At 41.7% G+C, this 17957-nt stretch overlaps 1 protein-coding gene, 1 long non-coding RNA gene and 2 other non-coding genes across 9 annotated transcripts in view; all 4 read right to left on the bottom strand.

Moving 5' to 3' along the window:
* Positions 1–6246: 6246 nt before the first annotated feature.
* The window catches only part of LOC127297368 (uncharacterized), a 254229-nt gene continuing 242518 nt past the window's right edge, over positions 6247–17957 (bottom strand). The window contains exons 3-6 of one of the 2 annotated variants that reach the window (XM_071819531.1): positions 7764–7808; positions 6928–7065; positions 6507–6812; positions 6247–6427 (exon numbers count right to left, since the gene is read on the bottom strand). In XM_071819531.1, the coding sequence (XP_071675632.1) occupies positions 6404–6427; positions 6507–6812; positions 6928–7065; positions 7764–7808 (513 nt within the window). In that variant the 3' untranslated portion in view covers positions 6247–6403. Of the gene's footprint in view, positions 6813–6927; positions 7066–7763; positions 7809–17957 lie in introns of both variants that reach the window. The other variant, XM_071819530.1, reaches the window with a different exon arrangement.
* On the bottom strand, positions 10603–17884 carry LOC139830742 (uncharacterized). Of its 5 annotated transcripts, XR_011744148.1 has the most exons (10): positions 17705–17884; positions 16991–17087; positions 14189–14290; positions 13772–13978; positions 13032–13077; positions 12881–12927; positions 11964–12150; positions 11462–11801; positions 11081–11169; positions 10603–10936 (listed from the first exon to the last, which is right to left on the bottom strand). It is a non-coding gene; the product is annotated as an uncharacterized lncRNA (long non-coding RNA). The 5 variants fall into 5 exon arrangements; XR_011744146.1 differs by having other exon boundaries at positions 11081–11801; XR_011744147.1 differs by having other exon boundaries at positions 11081–11801; positions 13772–13973.
* Positions 14760–14878, bottom strand: LOC127297848 (small nucleolar RNA SNORD14). Its single transcript, XR_007849530.1, has one exon. It is a non-coding gene; the product is annotated as a small nucleolar RNA SNORD14 (small nucleolar RNA).
* LOC127297771 (small nucleolar RNA snoR31/Z110/Z27) lies at positions 15894–15991 on the bottom strand. Its single transcript, XR_007849460.1, has one exon. It is a non-coding gene; the product is annotated as a small nucleolar RNA snoR31/Z110/Z27 (small nucleolar RNA).

The following is a 17957-nucleotide window of genomic DNA, read 5'->3' as shown; positions in this document are numbered from 1 at the left end:
TCTGCCCTTTGAGCATCGTAGAACAACAATAAGCAATTTAACAATTGCATTTGATGGAAATCATGAAACAATGAGTGAGTTAATTACTCCAGTTTGGAGCGCTGGCGTTGAATCTGGAAGGGAAAAATGAATAGCTAAATTAAGGGATTAGGGAGCCTCGGCGCCGCATCTCCTGCGTCCGTGGCTTTTGGAACTCCTCTACTTATCCCATGGGATCCACCAAGGATCAAAACCTTCAGACTCGACGCGCGCGCGGAGAGTTGTGTCGGTTGACTTGTATCTGTGCTGGCTGTCGTTAAGGGGGTAAGATAACAGCCAGGTACACCTTTATTGTTTAATTTGACACATAGCATGTCGTCTTTCAGTTTAACCGAGGGTTGGTTTAATTTTAAGTTCAATATATAGATACTAGAGTAAACTCCATATCAGTACTAGTAAACTCCACTCCATATCCAGTATATGCGCACAGTCGCGCTTGTACAGAAGGTATAGTACTAGTAAAATTTGCTTTTACCCTCTTGTCGTGATGCATATCGTCTTCACAAAAGCAATATATTGTCATACTTTGCCTCTTAATCGTGACTCTGACATCTCATACCAATTGTGAGATGTTATTTCATAGTAGAATCGAATCTGTCCAAATGACGTAGATAAGTTGTTTATGCGCGTCAATAATACCTGCGCGTGTCAAATTGTCAACCCAAACATCTACATCTAAAATCGCTGATGTATGTATGTAGGTAGGCAGCTTCCTGCTTCTTCTAAACCATACCTGTGTCCCTTGAGGACCCGGAGATCCAAGAGCTATCTAGCGCGTAGCTGCATGCCTGCACAACATACTGATCAGTTTTCAAAAGAAAAAAATTCCTCCTAAAATATAATGCACACTTTTTGCACGGTATTTGATGCATGAACTTTAATAATACGTACTAAATTTTAGGGATTGAGAATATATAATGCTATCCTTGCATTCGTCTTGCAAATCTCTTTCATTTCATATATATTTATAAAAAAAAATTAAAAAAATTAATTATTTTTTCGCGAAAACGCAAAAGGTTTGCGTTTCGATTCATTGATAGAAAAAAAGTTTACATTACAAGCCTAAGAAAAGGCCGAACACCCACAGTACACACCCGACACTCAAACTAGACTACGACAAAAAGGCCGAAATCCGTCGAGTGCTCCTCCGGGACACTGCAGAGTGAGCTCCTCCGCAAGACTGACAGAACCCTTGCCGATGAAAGTCGCAGTGCTCACGCATCGTCAAAATTACCAAGAACTTGCCAGCTGCAGCCAAGACGCGTACCACCTGAATCCCGCGAGCCCACCACGGCTCAGCTGGGAGCATTGCTGCTCCGGCCTCGACCCAAATCCGAGGAACACCATCGACGCAGTGGCTAGCTCCCGGCAACCTCGACAGACGTACAAGCGTGCAGTCTGTTAAAGTTGTGAGTACTATCAGTCATTCCGATGTTACATTACCCATTACCCATGCCTACGGTCCAGTTTACCAAACCTTTCTTGTCATCTTGTTGGAAATGTGCGATCTCAAGGGAGAGGGGTCTCCTTTATGCCGCCCGTTGCGGCACCTTCATTTGCGTCGCGTGAAAGGAAATGAGACATGGGCCGGCCCATTTACTTCTCGCTAGTCTCTCGTTCATGTATCTACAGGAATTCGCGTCTCGACTTTTCTTCCAAACGGTCAATATGTTTTTTTCGGAAACTCTAAAAAAAGGTCGACCTTCGCGAAGGGAAGATAACTCACTCCGCACGCGATAAGTGACGCGCTGTGGTGTCAGAAAATCTCTGGGAAGTGATCTTCCTGCTCGTCACGTGTCGCAAGAGGAAGCAAGGTGGGGATGGGGGAGGAGAGAGAAGACTGGGTTGTGTCAGTTTTTCCCTTTTTCTTCTAGATTCGTTTTTTCAAAATGAAATATCTTGATAACCGTAAGTCCAAATTGCAAACCGTTTTCACTTTTGAGATCCTCGCGTCGAGATCTTCGAAACTAGATCCCATGTTGATAGGTTTGAAAATACTTTTTTTTCGTACTTCCAATAGTAGTATGATTGTACCTGTGGTGTGTACCTAACTGTACTCGTGTTTCAACTGATAAGTACTTCTGTTTTTAGTGTGTTTGGTGCAGTTTTTCCCTTTACTCGGTAGCTGTACTCGCTCGTGTGCGGGACTGTACCTGTACTTACGCGCGACTGTACCTGCTCGTGTGCGCCATGTACTTCTGTACATGTACTTGCTCGTGTTCACGACTGTACCTGCTCGTATGCGCGTTTGTACCTGCTCGTCCGCGTAACTGTACTTGTACTCGCTCGTGTGTTCAACTGTACTCGTGTGTTGTGTGTGACTGTATCTGCTCGTGTGTACGACTGTACCTGCTTGTGTGCGTGACTGTATTTGTACTCGCCTGTGTGTTCAACTGTACTCGTGTTTGTGCGTGATTGTACCTGCTCGTGTGCATGACTGTACGTGTACTCGCATGTGTGTTCAACTGTACTCGTGTGTTGTGTGTGACTGTACCTGCTCGTGTGTGCCACTGTACTCGTATGTTGTATGCAACTGTACTCGTACGTTGTATGTAACTGTATTCCTGTATTTATATTCGTGTGTATATGGGCGGACCCAAGTACATGTGAGTGGGGGCATAGGCCCCCACTCAATTTATTGAATTGCTTTAGTATTTGTTCAAATTTTAAAAGAAAATTGTTCATGTTGTGGGTATACTTTATGGGTATATCAACGGCATGGCCTAGATCCGGCAAGCCCGGGTGGCTCATAGTTGGTGGTGAGGCATGTGGCCCATAACAAAAACAAAACAAAAACAAAAACAAACCGACGCTCCAAGAAAAACAAACCGACGCTCCAAGAAAAAGCACATAAGATGTGATGGAATAAAAATATAGTTTCAGGGGAGGAACCTGATAATGTTGTTGATGAAGAAGGGGATGCCTTGGGCATCCCCAAGCTTAGACGCTTGAGTATTCTTGATATATGCTGGGGTGAACCACCGGGGCATCCCCAAGCTTAGAGCTTTCACTCTCCTTGATCATGTTGCATCATACTCCTCTCTTGATCCTTGAAAACTTCCTCCACACCAAACTCGAAACAACTCATTAGAGAGTTAGTGCACAATATAAATTGACATATTCAGAGGTGACACAATCATTCTTAACACTTCTGGACATTGCATAATGCTACTGGACATTAGTGGATCAAAGAAATTCATCCAACATAGCAAAAGAGGCAATGCGAAATAAAAGGCAGAATCTGTCAAAACAGAACAGTTCGTATTGACGAATTTTAAAATGGCACCAGACTTGCTCAAATGAAAATGCTCAAATTGAATGAAAGTTGCGTACATATCTGAGGATCATGCACGTAAATTGGCTTAATTTTCGGAGTTACCTACAGGGAGGTGGACCCAGATTCGTGACAGCAAAGAAATCTGGAACTGCGCAGTAATCCAAATCTAGTACTTACTTTTCTATCAACGGCTTAACTTGGCACAATGATACGTCTCCAACGTATCTATAATTTCCGATGTTCCATGCTTGTTTTATGACAATACCAACATGTTTTGTTCACACTTTATATCATTTTCATGCATTTTCCGGAACTAACATATTAACAAGATGCCACAGTGCCAGTTCCTGTTTTCTGCTGTTTTTGGTTCCAGAAAGGCTGTTCGGGCAATATTCTCGGAATTGGACGAAACGTGTCTCTGTTCCAACTATTCAGGGTTGACGTCAGCTAGTTTTGATTGGACATCTGCCAAGCAAGTGCTCTCTCCCGCATTCTTCCAGGCTTGTTCCACCACTGAATAAAATTCTGCATGTGTCTCCCACATCAGTTCGTACCGAAACTGTTTGTTTTGCCTAGGTACTATATCAGTCCTCTCGGGCGACAACAAGATGGGGCTATGGTCTGAGCAAGCTGCTGTAAGATGTTGAAGAGTAGCGAAAGGAAAACGACTGCTCCAGCTCGGTGAAACCAGGGCTCTATCGAGCCTAACTCTACAGTAATGCCCTCCCGCCACTTTCTTCTCGAATGTCCAGTCAAGGCCGATATAACCAATATCACATAACCCGCAGATATCAACTGTTTCTCTAAATTCCCGCATCTGACTTTCATTTCGATCGCTTACACTTATATGTTCTTCCCGCCTGAGAACCTCATTAAAATCGCCTATACAAACCCATGGAAGGTCCGAGTCAGCTTTGACATGCAACATCATTTCCCATGTTTTGTATCTCATATTTCTATTCGCATCGCCATACCAACACGTGAGGCGCCAAGGATCCCCACCATGCTCAGAAACTACGGTATCAATGTGATATTTAGAGAATTTTGTGACTGTAAGATTGATATCACTTTTCCAAAAAATGCACAAACCTCCACTCCTTCCCGAACTACTCACTCCATATGCATTGTCAAAACCAAACGTACGACTTAGAGCTTCAACTCTTTTCTTGTGCACTTGGGTCTCCACCAAACACAGAACCCGAACGGCAAACTGTTTCGTGAGATCACGAACTTCTCTAACTGTCGCGTCGCTGCCAATCCCGCGACAGTTGAGACTCAAAGTATTCATTGATCCCGGCGGTACCCCCCGAGGGAGCCCGCCGATCCAGAATTTGTATTGTTCATCCCCTGACCTCCTGTGTTATCACCCTCCAGAAGTGCTATTTTACTTCTTTTTGGATCTCGTTTAGGTGGCGGACTCGGTGGAACATTAGTCAATGAGAGCTCCGATCCTTCAAACTTGTTAAGAATCTCTCCCACCTTTCCACTATTAATGTCACCAGGTACTACTTCCGGTGAAGGCAATGCACCCCGTTTGCGGTTCAGGTCTAGTAATGGATCATCCTCCAACATATCCTCAGTCTCTTTGTCAGATTTATTTCCTTCCCAAAAGCCTGAATTACCACCCTCACGGCCCCTACCCCGGCCACGACCTGATCCACGTCCTCTGCCACTTCCAGGCGTCCTCGAGCCCGGGCGCCAGTTGAAGCTTGCCTTCAGATCCTTAAATACTTCAGCCTCCAGTGCATGGATACCATCACCGTGCTCCTTGCTAATGTGGCCCAGCATGCCACAAACTGAACACCAATCAGGGATACGTTCGTATTTAACAAAGAAAAGTTCCCTCTTGCCATCACGGATGATCGAAACCACCACTTTCAGCTGCTTGCGTACATCGATCTTAACTCGGACCCTATAAAAGTTTCCGACGAAATCTACCGACGGAGGCTCCTGCTCCACATATTCTCCAACCTTGCTTGCCAAAGTTTTCACAAGACCTTTATACCCCACTGGGAGATCGTGGATTTGTATCCACATGAGAATTGTATTCAACTCTATAGTCGACGGTTTTGTGAATCCATCATAGGGAGCGATCAGTACACTCTTGCCCCTAAAAACCCATGGCCCTCCATCCATCACTTTCTCCCAGTCGCCAAGGCAAGCAAATTGCAGCACAAAAAGGTTATCCTCAATTACTTTGATCTTCACGTCCTTTGCAAGGTCCCAGGCTGACTTCATATTCTTAATAAACCAATAATGACTGAATTCGGTTACTGTATGCACCTTTGCCACTGCCAACCAGCGCGTGGCTTCCTCCGGTTGTTGTTCTTCCTTCTCAAAAATCACATCATCCAGGTCTTCCTCACTAATCCCGAGCTTAGCCATCATACTTGCGACATCATCAGGTGCCGCAGTCCCAGAAGAAGATGCCATCGTCTCTATCGCGCCTACGAAAGCAATCCTCACAAGATTGGGTCGAAACCCGAGCAGCAAAACAGCGCAACCCGTGGGTCCAAGGCCGGGCAGGGGTACCAGGACCCCCCCTTTGATCAGCCCGAGACACACCAGTGGTTGTTTCCCTGCTGGGATCGGAAGAGATGCTCCACGCCGGCGTTGCCGTCGGGAGAAAAAAAAACCCTAGAAAACTAATTATGTTGTTTTGCGAGCAAGCATGTGCGCCTCTGTATTATTCTTTCTACCTTCGTGTTCTTCCTTCCTGTCTCCTTTCAGTCGTCACCACCTAAAGGCCTGTGGGCTGTCTCAAATTGCCTCTTTGGCCCATCATCCATCTTCGAAATTCATTTTGACGACTGTTTGCAAGAAGACTTCGAAATTCATTTCCACTCCGTAAGACTAAAGACACAGGAGGTCAACATTAGAATTTAGAACACGCATTCCTCGACAGATAATACATCAAATCAAGCATAAACTAAGAAAACAAGATCATGAAATGGCTTGCTGATAGGTAACAAATAACAGGTGAATCTTTCTCTTTCCAAACCTCCTCTATTTTTTCCTCTCTTTACACATAATTCCTGCTTTAACCTTTTGGACCGTATTTTGCTACACAATGTGTCTGATTCTCATCTAGTTCCCATCCCTCTTCGTTGCCTGTAGTACCAAACAAACAAGAAAATCAACAATGAATTCAAAAGGCCTACACGGCGCTAGCGTTGCTCTTTCGCTTCACCTTGAAATACACTGGGTCCTTCAGCAGCCTCACAGTCACATTGCTCCAGACGTCCGTGCTGGTTGGCAGCATCGCCATCTCCTCAGCGATGGCCATGTCCTCTGGCACCACGTACCCGAACACCGTGTAGGTGTCCTTCCACTCCTCATGGTTCGCCAGGCTGATCAGGAACTCTGGCCCTGACCCCACCCACGCCACAGATCCTCTTCTCACCGCTGAGCACCCTTCTCTCGGTATCTCCTTGAAGGCTACGCCGTCCACTTCCAGTGTCCCTTGAAGCAGCCCATATGGTGGACCAGATGCAGCCTAACAAAAATAGAAAACATCATAAGGCCTACAATCCTTACCAAACGGCAAGTTCAGAAACAAAAGAATATGCCTTTGGACTCCCTCTTATGCAAGATGGCCATAGACAACATACATTTTTTATGCTGTCGCCTTGTGCATCCCACAGATGCCCACGGCCTTCGGCACGATAGAATCTGCACCCGGCACAGTTGTGCAAGCCCAAGAGCTCGATGAAGTAATCCACAGAACGGGGTGCACAATCAGGCAGCAACTGGATGAAATGGAATTGTATATATGTATTAGGCAAAGGGAAAAGAATGTAGCCAGTATATGTAATAGCGGAAACCGAAAATACGGTATGTACATTTCCATTCATCTCAATTTGCCTTTTTGTTATGAAAACGTATCATGGATCATCCAGAGGAATCAAGTTTATTGATGACTAAATCCGAAAATAAATGGGCCAGAATTAGCTCAGTCCCAAATCAAAATGCATTATCATCTCCAATAACTTGAATGAGCGGCCTACACTAATCACTTCAAATTGATATATTCATGTGAAGATGTAATCGAAACAATAAATGAATACTTAGGCCCATCCAGGCGTGTTAAACCATGGATCTCACCATATTTATTCCAAAAAAAGGTCCACATAGCAAAGCTGTCGTCGATGAAAGACTGATAAGCAGAAGCGCTATTCTATGAACTCTGATTAGCACTTTAGCAGGGGAGAAGCGATACACACAGCTTTAGGGGCTTGAATATACACTCGGAGGTAATGAACAAATGTGAACGCCAGTGTAGCATCTTTCAGTTATTATCATGAAAAAGAAGCTCAATGGCCAAACACGAAGCACCACTTTACCAGCTTCCTTATTTCTGGCTACTATTCTAGAAACGGTCCCTCAGACACTTTAGCAGCAGCTACAAAATGTTCCTACCCTGCTGTAGAGACAAAGAAACACTTACTTGAACGCGAAGCGTGCCGAGATTCGTCTCCAGCCCCACGATCCCCTACATTAAATTGCAGAACTCTGAATCAACAACAGTGGGATTCATACCAGGGAACATCAAAACAAGAAGAGTAGCTTAACATATTTCCTTGAGAGAAGGAAATGTTTGATTCTTCCTTGTCTTGCAGCAATATTCCTGCAGGTAGAAGCAATGCCGGTATCTAGCCTGTACTGTAAAGGCAAAAAATTCTTAGATCTAGCTACAGCTTAACTTTTCATACTACTTAATGAGCTCCACTAGCATTCTTCTGATATTGAATCACACAATTAGTAGCATATGAGCACTTCAACAGGCAACAAGTCAAATTGAATTTAATAGTTGTTTCATCTTTGATGAGAATATTATTAGTTCAGCAGAGATCGAGTTGTCAAAGTTGATGTCTGCAATTTGTTTGTCAAAGGTGATGCTGGCAGCCGTCTAGACAACGGGTTGGACCTGTACACCGTCCAAATCTCAGTTGCACTCTTCATTCCAATGAATTAGGTATCTTCATTTTCCGTGTTGGTTATATGACCAAGAATTATTCTAATATATATAAAGATTGTTAGTATTAAATTACCAACATTAAAAAGTGTTTTTTATTATGAATCCAACAATACTAGATACTAATTACACACAATATAATAAAGATTTTTGTTTCAAATTATCTCGGTCAAAGTTCGATTTAAAATACGTACAAGATTCGTACGTACAAGATTGAAAACACGGAAAAGGGGGGAAAATGACTTACCCGTGGAAAACCTTCTTCCTTCATCCGCGCCGTCCCCGCCATGTAACCTCCGATCCGTCGAGACCCCGTCTCCCTTCAGTTCCGGATGCCGGTTCCAAACCAAATCGATCAGTATTGCTGCATCACAGCAGAAGAAAGAACTCTTAAGACGCTGCATCACATCAGAAGAAGAAACAAATCGATTACGAGGGGAATGATCAGACGAACAGAGCAAAAGATAGAAATCGAGGATTATACCAGACGGCGGCAATCGAGTCTGGTGGACGACGGAGTAAGCCCTCTCTCCTCTCCTCTCCTCTCCGAGCAAGAGTCAAAGTCTAAGTCGTCACACACGACGCACGCGTAGAAACACGCCCCTCCTAGTATATATAGAGCTAAGGTTGGAGGGAAGAGAGACTCAACATTTCAAGGCTCAACATTTCAGGGAGGAGAGAGCTGGCGCACGAACCATCCATCTGCTGGTGGTGAGCGAGCGATGGAGGGATGCGATGCCTGCTCCCACGGATCGATGAGGTGGCGCTGCAAAAACCGATCCCATAATTGACGAGATTAATGGACCATTTAGTAGCAGGATGAAATCCCGGGTTGTTTATCGGAAGGCATCTAACCGGTCAGGACGTTAATTATGGGATTGATGATGATCTACTTTCTTTGTTAGTAGTACCTCAGATCGGCGCGAGAGCTAATTGTGAAGTCAGTTATTTGGAGCGATAGTACTGGGCCACGAGCACGACCCTAACATATAGTAGTAGTAGCAGGAGTTAATTATGGAATGGTGATTATCTACTTCCTTGGTTACATCGGATTGGTGCCTGAGCAAAAAGAGTGAAATGCACATTATACTTGCTGGCCATGCCTAAAACGGTTCTTGATCTCAAGAAAATAAATGATCCAATATAATCCCTAACCTCAGGTAACATATCTACGTACGGGTCCAAAATCTGTGTCTCAAGAAAATACATATCCTCGTACGTGCTCACGGTCACGGACGCGCCGGCGGTCACACATTGTGTGTCGTTTCCGGTGCTCGTGCTGGCCGTGTTTGGGGTTCGCGGTGCGCACGTCGCACCTGTTGTCCGCGCGGCTCGCTGCTGGCGCCTGTGCCCGGCCTTCTGCCCCTCTTAGGGGGCGCAGTTCGATCACCGTGAGTGTGTGTGGCGTGGCAATGACCACATCCGCAAGCTTGAGAAGCACGTTGCGCCAGTGCTTGTCGTGCTCACGGCGTCGCGCCTGCCAACACGCTCGCTCGCCCTTGCAACGCGGACCTTCACCTTCACCAAGTGTCATCGCTGGTCAGAGCCATGCTCGGCATCGCCTTCTAGAGGCAGCTCAGCTCCAGGGAGAGCGGCCGGCGCTCATAGTCCCATTGGAGGAGTCGTCCTCACCAACCACTACGTCGTGAGCTACACATGCATGCTGGGCGTGGACGCGCTCGATATGGACTCGTTTAGCAAGATCGAAGAAGGACCGTGATGGTGCAATTCCTTAGTTTGGGGACCGTTTTGGACATCGCCCATGAGTTTAAGGACCGTACGTGCATTTCACTCGAGCAAAAATATGCAATTGGTTTGTTATTTCCGTTTCGTGCTGAATTTTACTCATTTTTTTTTTCTTTCTGAAAGATGAGGGATTGCAGCCTCAACTATACCAAGAACAAACAGTCAACCATATATTATTGAACAGTCTTTTTTCTATTAAATAAGGGATTCCTGCCTCAACTATACCAAGAACAAACGTCAAAATGCTACTACCAAGTTCAATCTATTTTCTAAAACCATTAGTGATTTGTTTTTATGTACAGAAACGCATGGAAAAGAAAAGGTTCATGTTACACACAAAGGTTCAAGCGCTAGGCCTTGCGTGCCCACCCCTCATCGATTAAATATAAAGGAATGCAGGCAAACAAATATGGGGTTGTGCATGGTTCAGAAAAAGCTAGCTGCTGTGATATATGATAATATATCTCCATGTTCAGTTGAGCAAAGGTGTTCACCATCAGTAATATATATATAAGGGTCTCAAATCATATAATTACTTATACCAGAAGATACGATGATCCATAGATATCAGAACTTGTAATAGAATAATGTTGCTTACCTACTGCTCTAGCAAACACATCTCAGCAAAATGGTAAAATATTTCTCTGGCGGTCGCCATAGTTTGCATGGAAAGCTAGGGAATTCTATGACCTAGCTAAAATATTTACATAGTGAACACAATATATAGTGCAGCCTGTATGCTACTGGGAGCTGCACACACTTGGTCTCCATGACAGCTCTGAGCACCTAGTTATCTTCTTCACAGACGCCTTGGTGACCCACCTGGCATCTACGAAGTCGCAACAGCAAGCACCCAAATGAACACAGCTGGGGTCCTTGAAGAGGAGGACCTGCACCACCTAGCGGAGCATAATAACATCCTTTTAAAACCAAAAACACTCGCAAACGATCTAATATTATATTGTCCCCTCTCCTAACCGTATGTATTCACTCAATATATCAACAATATCGATATGCCAAAATAATTTTAAAGATGCGACAACCTGCATGTAGTCTTGAACAGACACCATGGCATCACTATTGCAATTGAAATGCCTCATGAGAACCTCATTACGCCGGTCACAATAAACTCCTTGTAGGATGCCAACATGTACCATTGGTAATATCATCCACATCAAAAGAATTAAACCCCGCGGGATGTAAAAGAATGAGTAAGATGTTCAGTGACAAATATGGGTGCCTAAGATTCTTAGTGCTGAACAAACACTACATAAACGATTTGCATAAATATATGACAACGCAAAAACACAAATTTGACAGCTAGAAGATCGATTTTAGCAACAGGAGATTCTCAAAGGACTACATGACATATATTAGCTAGAAAATCGATTTTAGCTACAAAATTGATTTTAGCTAGAAAATACCTGATGATGAAAAACCTTGTCCCGCATTGCAAATACATACCATCGATGACAATTCTGGAATCCCCCATGATTTGACCATGTGAAAACTAAATGAAGTAAAACACAGCAAGACCCGCCAACAGATATGAAGAATAAAGTACATGTCTTCCATCCAAGAAAATAATGTGCAAGTCATCCAAGCAGGTGTCTGTCTTCCGAAGGAGGGCTCGGGTACTCGCCAAGGCAATAACAACCTCAACTTCTGTACTCTGCGTTAAAGCGATTGTTGCATAGATGTCGATGTCATTCGGGAGAAGCCCTTCAAAGAGCTCACAGATTCACAGGCTTCAAAGTAAAATACCTGCAAAATAAGGGAACTATACACCTCAGTCAACTATTTCAAGCAGCAGGTCATGCAGGGCAAAATCAAAAAGGGAAACAACCGGGTACGAGGCTCTTGTAAGTTCCAGCAGCGTGCTTCTGTAGGACAAGAGCTGGTCATTCATATATTCACTCAACGTACCCATAATATGGATCCACGATACTGTTTCCATACACAATACAGGTATCTGGCCAGGGCATGCACATTGCCCTTGAAATGCATCCGGACAACATCATCAGGCCACTCACACAAAAAAGTGGCATAAATTCCTTGCAGCATGCACCATTGTTGATACCATCCACATCAAAAGAAGCAACTACGGAGGAATCTAAGAGAATGAATCAAATGTTTCAGTGAATAATATGGGTACCTAAGATTATTACTTCAGAACAAACGCTGAAATGGAGTAACATATATCATAAATATATGACAAGGTAAGGACACATATTTAGTTTAGCAAGAGAAGATTCTCAAAGAAAACATGTACATAACAACAACGAAAAGATTTCATAAGGCCAAGTTACTTACCACCAAAATATTAGCAACAACATTTGATAAAAACAAGTTTACTATCCACAAAATGACTTAGTAGATGACTTCAAGCTAAAGATTAACCAAAAAAGGATATATTGCTCATCTAATGCCCATTTTAGCAGATTGTTGAATCAACACCAGAATTTAATTTCCCAAGGAACAAGTGTATGAGACAATGAAGACGGAGATAACTTCCTTCCACACATCAAGCTACTAATTTATACACATGCCCACCAAGCAAAATTTGAAGCTTCAGGAAAAACCTGAAGTTTGGCAAAAGGGAACAGCTCAACAGAAATTCGCTTGGTAACAGAATAACATAGGTCGTAAAATTTAATCTGGTAAATGCATCTTTTAGTTGGCATTGTGGATACTAGCGACGACGAAAAATGACATCTTCAGGTAAAGAAAATTTTGTTTCACTTCTAAAATTTCCAAGTCCGCCAAATCAAGAATACAATATAAAAAGGAGGACAACCTCTCACAACTGTAGCAAAAATTCAGTGAGGCTTGTGAGAACTCACCCATGTAAGAAACAATGAGGAGCAGGGGCTGATGAGGAGTCTGCCTTCTGCAACAAAAGATCGTCCATTATTAACTAATTGACAAATTGCAGTAGCATCCCTAATACAAAGACTTCTCGGTCAATCATTTAGTTTTCTACATAAGCATTACCATTGTCCATGGCCATCCGAGTTAAGAGAGGGTTTGAGTCAATTGACTGCACGTCAATGCAAATAAGAACCACTTAGAAGTCATACATTATATTTGACAAACTTATCAAGAGTAGCTGAATTACTCTAGCACATCTTCTAAGAGGAACAATATGCAATCATATATTGTGGTAGCATTCCCCGAAATCTATAATTACCGCAAGTATATTTTTAACTAAGCATTGTCGCATGGAAGGAGTACTGCAACAAGAAGACGTTTTTCCAAACTGGCATGAGTGAAAAGATCCACCTTTAAGAAACTTTAAGATATGATGCAGTATGATGAGTAATTACCCTATAGAAACTCTACACTGCAACTTACAGTAAATTTGAACACTTTAGTATGTATTCTCGCCACATCATCTAAGCATCTAGTTGATCCGCGGAACTCCGAACAACCACAGAAGATGTATCATACAATTTAAACTTTTGAGAGGTACAAACAAACAAGCGTCCTTATAAAGCCGGATATGCGACAGATAACTAATTCATATGACCAAAATATTTATATATTCTTTTCAAAGTATATCCCTTTTGTTCAATAACTACTGCTCACTAGAAGTAAGTTTGGTTGGATGAGGAATACTCACATTATTATGGCCAAGTAGTGTTGACCCGGTGAACTCTCTCTTGCCACGGCCAAGAGAAAAGGAAGTGACTGAAAGATTTACGATTAAATAGATCAAAGGGAATGGTTGTTACCCGATATTTTCTCATCTATCTCGAGCTCCGCCACCATAATTAGTGATACATCCGGTGCATGGAAGCGGCGAATACATTGGCCCACCTAAACCAAAGACCTGGCTGCCTCCTCGCTCTATCAGGGCATCAATGGCTGCCCCATGCTTTCGGCAACCAAAGGATGCACATCGCGGACACCCCATGCTCTCAGATACCAAAGGACCTTATCTTGCAATTTGAACAAACGGAGCATAAACAAAATATCAATTAGACCATGAAACGAGGAAAGAGGGATGTAGTCAATCACCTCAGGGAATCATTCTAGAGATAAGGACTGAGTGATAAAGATCATATCTCGAAAGGAATAGATCGTAAAAACAGAATTTGAGCCTCTCGTATACTTTAAGCAAACAAAAATAGAAATATAAGTGCACTCACATCTCTTTACAAGTCTTCATTTCCTCCACATCCCAAAAAATAGTGCTTCATTTCCATTGCGCATGCAAATATATTTATGAATGAACATCACTCTGGCTTAACCTAAACATGTAGATCAGATTCATTCCAAGTCCCGGTAAAAGATTTCATTCCAGGGCAGAGAAAAGCTCATCGGAACACACAAAATATGTAGCATCCACTAGATGTTCAATTTGGCCACAGAATTGGGAGAAGATAGCATATCCACAAAGCCAATAATCAGTCTCGAAATATGATACGATTAGTAATTTTTTCATCACCGAACAAGCAGGAACAAAACTTACAATTTCGACACTGCAAATTCAACTAAAATCACATGAATGTAGAAAATTTATTTTGGAGGAAATCAGGGAGAATTAGATGTCACGAAAGATGGTGTGTTATGTTTGTGTTTTTCTTAATTGTCCAACCAAGTTACTATCCACAATAAACGGATGAGAAACATAAACAAGGTAAGACCAAAAAGAATGGCAGAGGAGGGAACTAGTTTGCAGAAATAATATGGAACAAATAGATCAGTGAGCTGAAATATAACCTCAGACATCCAATGAAGGATTTTAACAGCATTAGCTCTCAAGCCTGGCTAGGCGAAAGCTCTTAGGATGCAACTACAAATGTTTTGAGAAACATGTAATTATATTACATTTGGGCATACAATATCATCAAATGGAGTAAATAAAACAAAATGGAAAAACAGAAAATATCTATGTCTAGAATTCCATCATGCATTCAAGGAAGGATCTGCAACATTACATCTAAAGCCTGGTAGGGAAAAAACTTTAAAATAGCAAATGTGTATGCATTGAGAAATGAGCCTTGATTTTAACATCATTTGAAATGCAAGAGCTGATTTAAATTACTATCAAGAGTACTAAATTTGATTGAGAACAAACAATATGAGCTCAGATAACCCATGAAGGAATTAGCAACATTAGCTCTCAAGCCTGGCAAAGCAAAAGCTCTTAAGCTGAACGTGTGATTTTTTTGAAAAATAATCCTTACACTTTATCATCCTTGCCATATTTTCTCAGTAACAAATTAATTTCACAATATTAGCAACATTAGCTCTCAAGCCTGGCAAGGCGAAAGCTCTTATGCTGCACATGCGAATTTTTTGAAAAACAAACCTTACAATTTATCATTCTTGCCATCTTTTCTCAGTAACAAATCAATTTCACAGTATTCAAGGTTCATATCAGTAAGTGAAAACTAATTTTAGTCCCAATCATAGATCCTATTGCATAGCTTATAGCAACCAAAGAAGGACTATCAGCAGGAGCGAATTAAGTCACAAAGAGTGACTCAAAGAAAGACGCAAAGTGCCACAACAGATTAAAAAAATGAAATGGTATTGCAACCCAGACAAAACCACAAGGATATGGTCAAAGGCAGAACATTTGCACATAACAAAAGCAAATGTTGTTTATGGCTAATAAACAAGAATAAATTTAAGAAATGATAGCAAATTGGGTAAAACGGGTGTCTCACATTAAGCTCAGAAAGCCAGATAAAATCTTGTAACTTAACAATCAGGTGGTAATTCCAACATGTAGATATTCATCATGGACACAACTCAGCTTTAGATAACTCTATGGTGTAAAAATTACAATCAATCAAATGACCCAGATCAACACATGCATACAATGATAACCATTTAGCCACGTTTATTATCATCGGGAACTAGATGACTTCTCATTCATAGGCTAAAAACACTGTGTCTAAACCGTATACTAAGATTATTTTGTGGTTTCATCACTTGATACTGGCAAAAACCCAAGAAATCAAAATAATGATATGTTCAAATTTTTTCACACATGCAAAGATGGGTAAACATCCCATTTTGATGCGAAAAAATATAAAAAAGGTGAAAAGCAAGAGAAGGCAAAAAAACATTAAGCCAGATGGCAAGAGGATCCATAGTTTCTCGGTGCTAGCAACCATTTATTGGTTCAATATGTCCTCAATGCTTTTAGAAGAGGGAGCTTGTTTCTCCTCATGGCAGCAGCAAGTGACAGTTTTATAATTGAATATACGTACAATTTGTTTATAGTTCAAAAATTAAATCTAGAATCCAGTGACACATGAATATAGTGAAATAAGAGCACTAATCATGTATGAGTAGCTTATAGCAAGGTTTACGAAGTAGAATACTATGCCGTGGAAATAGGCATGCAAAATAAGCGGCAACCTACATCAGGGAAAAAACCAACACAAAGACTACATCAACCGGAAAGATCATAATGTTTATCCCATAAGGAACAAAGACATACATGATGACTAGAGAAACATATCATAAATAGGCATTTTTTTTGTCAGACACGCACATTTTTTGTCTGACGGAGCTATAGAACCCGAACACATCGAAATCTACAAAGCAATGACAAAAACTGAGAGAGAATTATTTTTTGCGAGAGAACTAAAGCATGAGAAATATCAATAAAATATTCTTTCGCAATGATAACACTTTCTCCTTCTACTATACCATTCTTCAACTATGGCAAAATTCAGAAGAAGAAAGGGGAATAATCACATCAGGGGCGATGTCAGTGGGGCTTACTTAAAACATTTTACTTCACACTTCCACACCCTGCAAATTCAAACACCATGTATATGCAATGCATGACTAGAATGAAACACAATGATATCTTTTTGGACTTCACTTCATGAATACACATTAACTGAGTTTAGTCCCCAGCACACAACAGTTCCTTCGGAAATATGGGGAATCACTTGAGATAATTATATCTGAAGCCAAGATAGTACCTTCACCGCATGGGACCAAGAGCAGAGGTGTAGGGGGGAGTAGTCATGGCCACGGGCCTACAACCGTGCGTGAGAACACAAGCCTACAAAACACATACTGTGGGAGGTTTAGGGTTGAGAGTTTTTGAAGCAGATTCAATCACTGCGACAACCACTTACACCTAAAATATAAAGAAAGAACATTTGACCACTATTATATTTGACCAAATTAAGAGTATACAAATAAAAGACATAGTTCTTTTCTAAAGCAAAGTTTCATGGCATAGTAAAATTCATTCAATATAGACTACGAAGTCAACATGGTGAAAGCTTCTTGTTATAATCATGTGGTAGTAGTAGCAGGATACAATTAAGCAAACCAGACTACCGCACAAAGACAGATAAGCTCTCTGGGAAGCAACTCATGGCTCCATGGAAGTACCTAGCATGCGTCAGATACTTAGATGTAGTAGAGATATCAAGCAAACTCCAACTAATTAATCAAATGCCAAAAAAAAAAGTTTAGCTAGATTTTGAGTAGTGGCAGACCAGATTTCCAAATCATAGCAGAGTTACAACTGCAAGTAGTTAGTGCAGTATAAATTTGAAGATAATAATTTTCAACACATAAATTACATACTAATAGAGCCATTTTTTCAAATATTTGGACCAAAGGAGAGACACCATATATATCCAGGCCAAGGGAGTACTATAGATGTACGGACTAAAGTGTACCTTTTTCGACCGCTAATGTAAGTAATTGGTTGCCAAAACAGCCAAAACATTATCCAATTGTATATTATACAGATCGCACACATTAGTGCTGTCTTATGGCAAAACTTCAACGCGACCAAGTAAATTCTGCTACTAGTGGCTTCCACGTTTCTGAACATTTAGGTGTTACAATCAACACCATACGGTCCTGAAAATATCATAACAAAATAGAAAATACATAGATTAGTTTTAAAAATGACCCGCCTCAATGAGA

The sequence above is a fragment of the Lolium perenne genome, chromosome 4 (genome assembly GCF_019359855.2).
Source record: "Lolium perenne isolate Kyuss_39 chromosome 4, Kyuss_2.0, whole genome shotgun sequence".
Classification (NCBI taxonomy): domain Eukaryota; kingdom Viridiplantae; phylum Streptophyta; class Magnoliopsida; order Poales; family Poaceae; genus Lolium; species Lolium perenne.
Note: the sequence above shows the minus strand (reverse complement) of the source record. Positions and strands in the feature narration are given on the sequence as shown.